We start from the raw sequence: 3,022 nt of genomic DNA, 5'->3' as shown, positions 1-3,022 counted from the left end.
TTATTTTTATCTTTGACTCTTTTTAAATTTGAATGTATAATTTTTTTTAAATCTTATCAAATGTCAAAACTCCACAAAATCCCACAGAATCCATTAAAATCCTAATTTAAAAGTCTTGCAGAATCCATTAAAATCCTGATTTTAAGTCTTGTAGAATCTTGCAAAATCTTAAAAGTCATGAAAATCCTGCAAAATCTTTTAAAATCCGCAAGATTTTTTTTAACTAAAAAAGTCCTTTAAAATCCTAATCCAATACACCCCCCTAAATAAAAAAAACTTATACAAAAGAAAATAGAAGATGCCTTAGCTGCTTACAAGTTTACTTGAAAAAAACGGGTGTATAGAGTTGCGATAGCGTTAGGTTGACGCGTAAGCGTTCATTCAAATCACGGAACTTGAAACCCTTCTGATATAAACCCTGGCTTGGTTGTTTGCTCTTTCGTACTAGTTCTCTTAGATAACTTGCTATTGTCTTCAGCCCAACGCAGGATCGATTTACTCACCATTTCATGGTATGTTCTTCTCTTTCAATTTCAACACTTGCTTTTCAATTCTACTCAGGCGTTCGATTTACCCTTTATCTTTCGTGTTGCAGGCTTTGCCCAATCAGCAAACCGTGGATTATCCCAGTTTCAAGCTCGTAATCGTCGGTGATGGTGGCACAGGTCATCTTTTCTTGTGAATTTTTCAGCAATGGTTATGTCAATTCCGTGACGATGTAGGTTATGCGTTGGCATATGAACTTTATTATTGTGTTGAACATTCGCAGGAAAGACAACTTTTGTGAAAAGGCATCTCACTGGGGAATTCGAGAAGAAATATGAACGTAAGGTTTATTTTTAACTAAGGACATGATTGTGTGCCTTAATGCTCATCTTGTTCCACCTCTGATTTTATTCTTTTTCTCGATACTGCTTGTCCAAAACAGCAACCATCGGCGTGGAAGTTCACCCATTGGACTTTTTCACAAACTGTGGAAAGATTCGATTCTACTGCTGGGATACTGCTGGACAGGAGAAGTTTGGTGGCCTCAGAGATGGATATTAGTAAGTCATCTGGTCTCAATTTTTCGCTTAACAGATTCCGTTTGTTATGACACTAGCTTAACATAGGTTTTCACTCTCAAGTTGTTTTTCATGGCTATTAAAATGTATAATTGGTTATTTGTCGGCAAAAGTTATAGGCATAGCCGTTTGATTCCATAGGTTTTATATCAGAGTTGATGGTGTATGGCAGTTGCCTTTTTAGTCTTATTTCTTCTAGGATGACTTTGTTAGATATATAGATATTCTAGAATTTCAAAACTGTTATGAAATATTTTACTTGTTCCGCTGGAAATTTCTGCTCGAGTAGAGTCTATTATTCTTCTGTAATACGAACAATTTTCAACTTTCCTTATGCCTCTAGTCTGCTCTTTGTCTAATGCTAGTAATATTGTGTTTGCAGTATCCATGGGCAATGTGCAATTATCATGTTTGATGTTACTGCTCGTCTGACATACAAAAATGTCCCTACATGGCACCGTGATCTTTGTCGGTTCGTACTTGAATATGTCTCTAATTATTTGGCTGTATGTTGTTTATATTGACATCATGGGTAATATCTGCCCAACGGATTTTTTCAGGGTCTGTGAGAATATCCCGATTGTTCTCTGCGGTAACAAGGTTGATGTCAAGAACAGGCAAGTGAAGGCAAAGCAGGTTACTTTCCACAGGAAGAAGAATTTGCAGTACTATGAGATATCTGCTAAGAGCAACTACAACTTTGAAAAGCCTTTCCTGTATTTGGCCAGGAAACTTGCAGGGTAGCGCCACTAGTTTCTACTGCATAATTTATGCACAAGTCAGAACACATCAAACTTCTAAAAAGGACATTAACTTATTATTCTGCTTGTGTCAATTTTGCAGCGATCCTAACTTGCACTTTGTAGAATCTCCTGCATTGGCTCCACCTGAAGTTCAAATTGATTTAGCTGCCCAACAACAGTAAGCTATCTGTCGAGAACTATATTGTTTTCTCCAATTCCATCAACCTTGTGCTTGATTTATGGCTGACATGATAGGAAAACGACATATTGCATTTGCGAAGTTGCATTTGGAATTAAAAAAATGCTTTCTAAAACTGAATTGTCACTATCCATAATAATAGGGGGTGTAACTGTGTAAGGTAGGGGAAGACCTAGTTTTTAATTAAGCATGGAGAATGAATACTGTTTCCCATATTCAGTCTCCCTACTCTGCGGCTCTGCCAACTTAAACATCCAAACAAAGTGAATTAGTTGACCCTTCATCCATCCCATTCATGTATATTAAAAAGGGTGCACACAACACAATGCTTGTTTCATAAAGGTCTTGAAGTATTATTGTGCCCATTCGATTGGAATTGTTCATTTTAGATTTCCTATATTTATGTATTGGTGGCTTTTGCAGGCATGAAGCTGAGCTTGCTGCAGCTGCTAGTCAACCCCTTCCTGACGATGATGATGACACTTTTGAGTAGAGGTCTTGTGTGTTTGTGGACTGTCCCGATTGCTGGTATTTGTATGCTACTGTATGTGCTTTTGGGGGATTGTATCGGCATTTATGGACGTGAATTCGATGATCTGAATTCAATCATTATGATATTTTATTTGCTTAAATTGAAAATCTCCGTTGACTAAAGATTTCACCACGGGCGATAAATTATGCTTTTTGCGTGTCTGCTCTGTCTTGAGAAGACGAGGAATGGTTGATTAAACAAATTTTTGGTCTTTTAATAACACGAAGGAGGAAGGTGGGGGGGATTGGTAACTGCTGGAGGGTAGGGTAACAACGAAGGCTGGGTTGAGTTAGATTCATTTTCAGTTCGTTTATCCCCAGCAGGAAACAAATTGGTTGGTTTCTATACCTCTTCTATTTAAACTAACATTTTAATGAAATCCTTTAATATTTTAAGGAATGATTGTTATAAATCACTTGATACATAGTAGTGGTGTAACTCGATATTAGATCTAGCTACTGTATTTGAAAAATAACGTTATTAA

General features: G+C 36.9%; 1 protein-coding gene across 2 annotated transcripts; it reads left to right on the top strand.

Annotated features, from left to right (window-relative positions):
- The first annotated feature begins 352 nt into the window (after nt 1-352).
- LOC109815993 (GTP-binding nuclear protein Ran-3) lies at nt 353-2,660 on the top strand. Of its 2 annotated transcripts, none has more exons than XM_083066688.1 (8): nt 353-512; nt 596-656; nt 770-826; nt 929-1,046; nt 1,447-1,536; nt 1,625-1,804; nt 1,908-1,985; nt 2,430-2,660. In XM_083066688.1, the coding sequence occupies exons 1-8, from the start codon at nt 510-512 to the stop codon at nt 2,497-2,499; spliced, it is 657 nt and encodes a 218-aa protein (XP_082922814.1). In that variant the 5' UTR covers nt 353-509; the 3' UTR covers nt 2,500-2,660. The 2 variants fall into 2 exon arrangements, with proteins under 2 accessions (XP_082922814.1, XP_029130741.2); XM_029274908.2 differs by having other exon boundaries at nt 354-512; nt 596-665.
- The last annotated feature ends 362 nt before the right edge of the window (nt 2,661-3,022 follow it).

This window comes from Cajanus cajan, chromosome 11 (assembly GCF_000230855.2).
Source record: "Cajanus cajan strain Asha chromosome 11, NIPB_CcT2T_4, whole genome shotgun sequence".
Classification (NCBI taxonomy): domain Eukaryota; kingdom Viridiplantae; phylum Streptophyta; class Magnoliopsida; order Fabales; family Fabaceae; genus Cajanus; species Cajanus cajan.
This window is presented reverse-complemented; position numbering and strand designations above follow the sequence as displayed.

Coding starts and splice junctions, on each gene's coding strand:
- LOC109815993 (XM_029274908.2), top strand. Junction 827..928: donor ATTCGAGAAGAAATATGAAC/GTAAGGTTTATT, acceptor TGTCCAAAACAG/CAACCATCGGCGTGGAAGTT. Junction 1,805..1,907: donor TTGGCCAGGAAACTTGCAGG/GTAGCGCCACTA, acceptor TCAATTTTGCAG/CGATCCTAACTTGCACTTTG.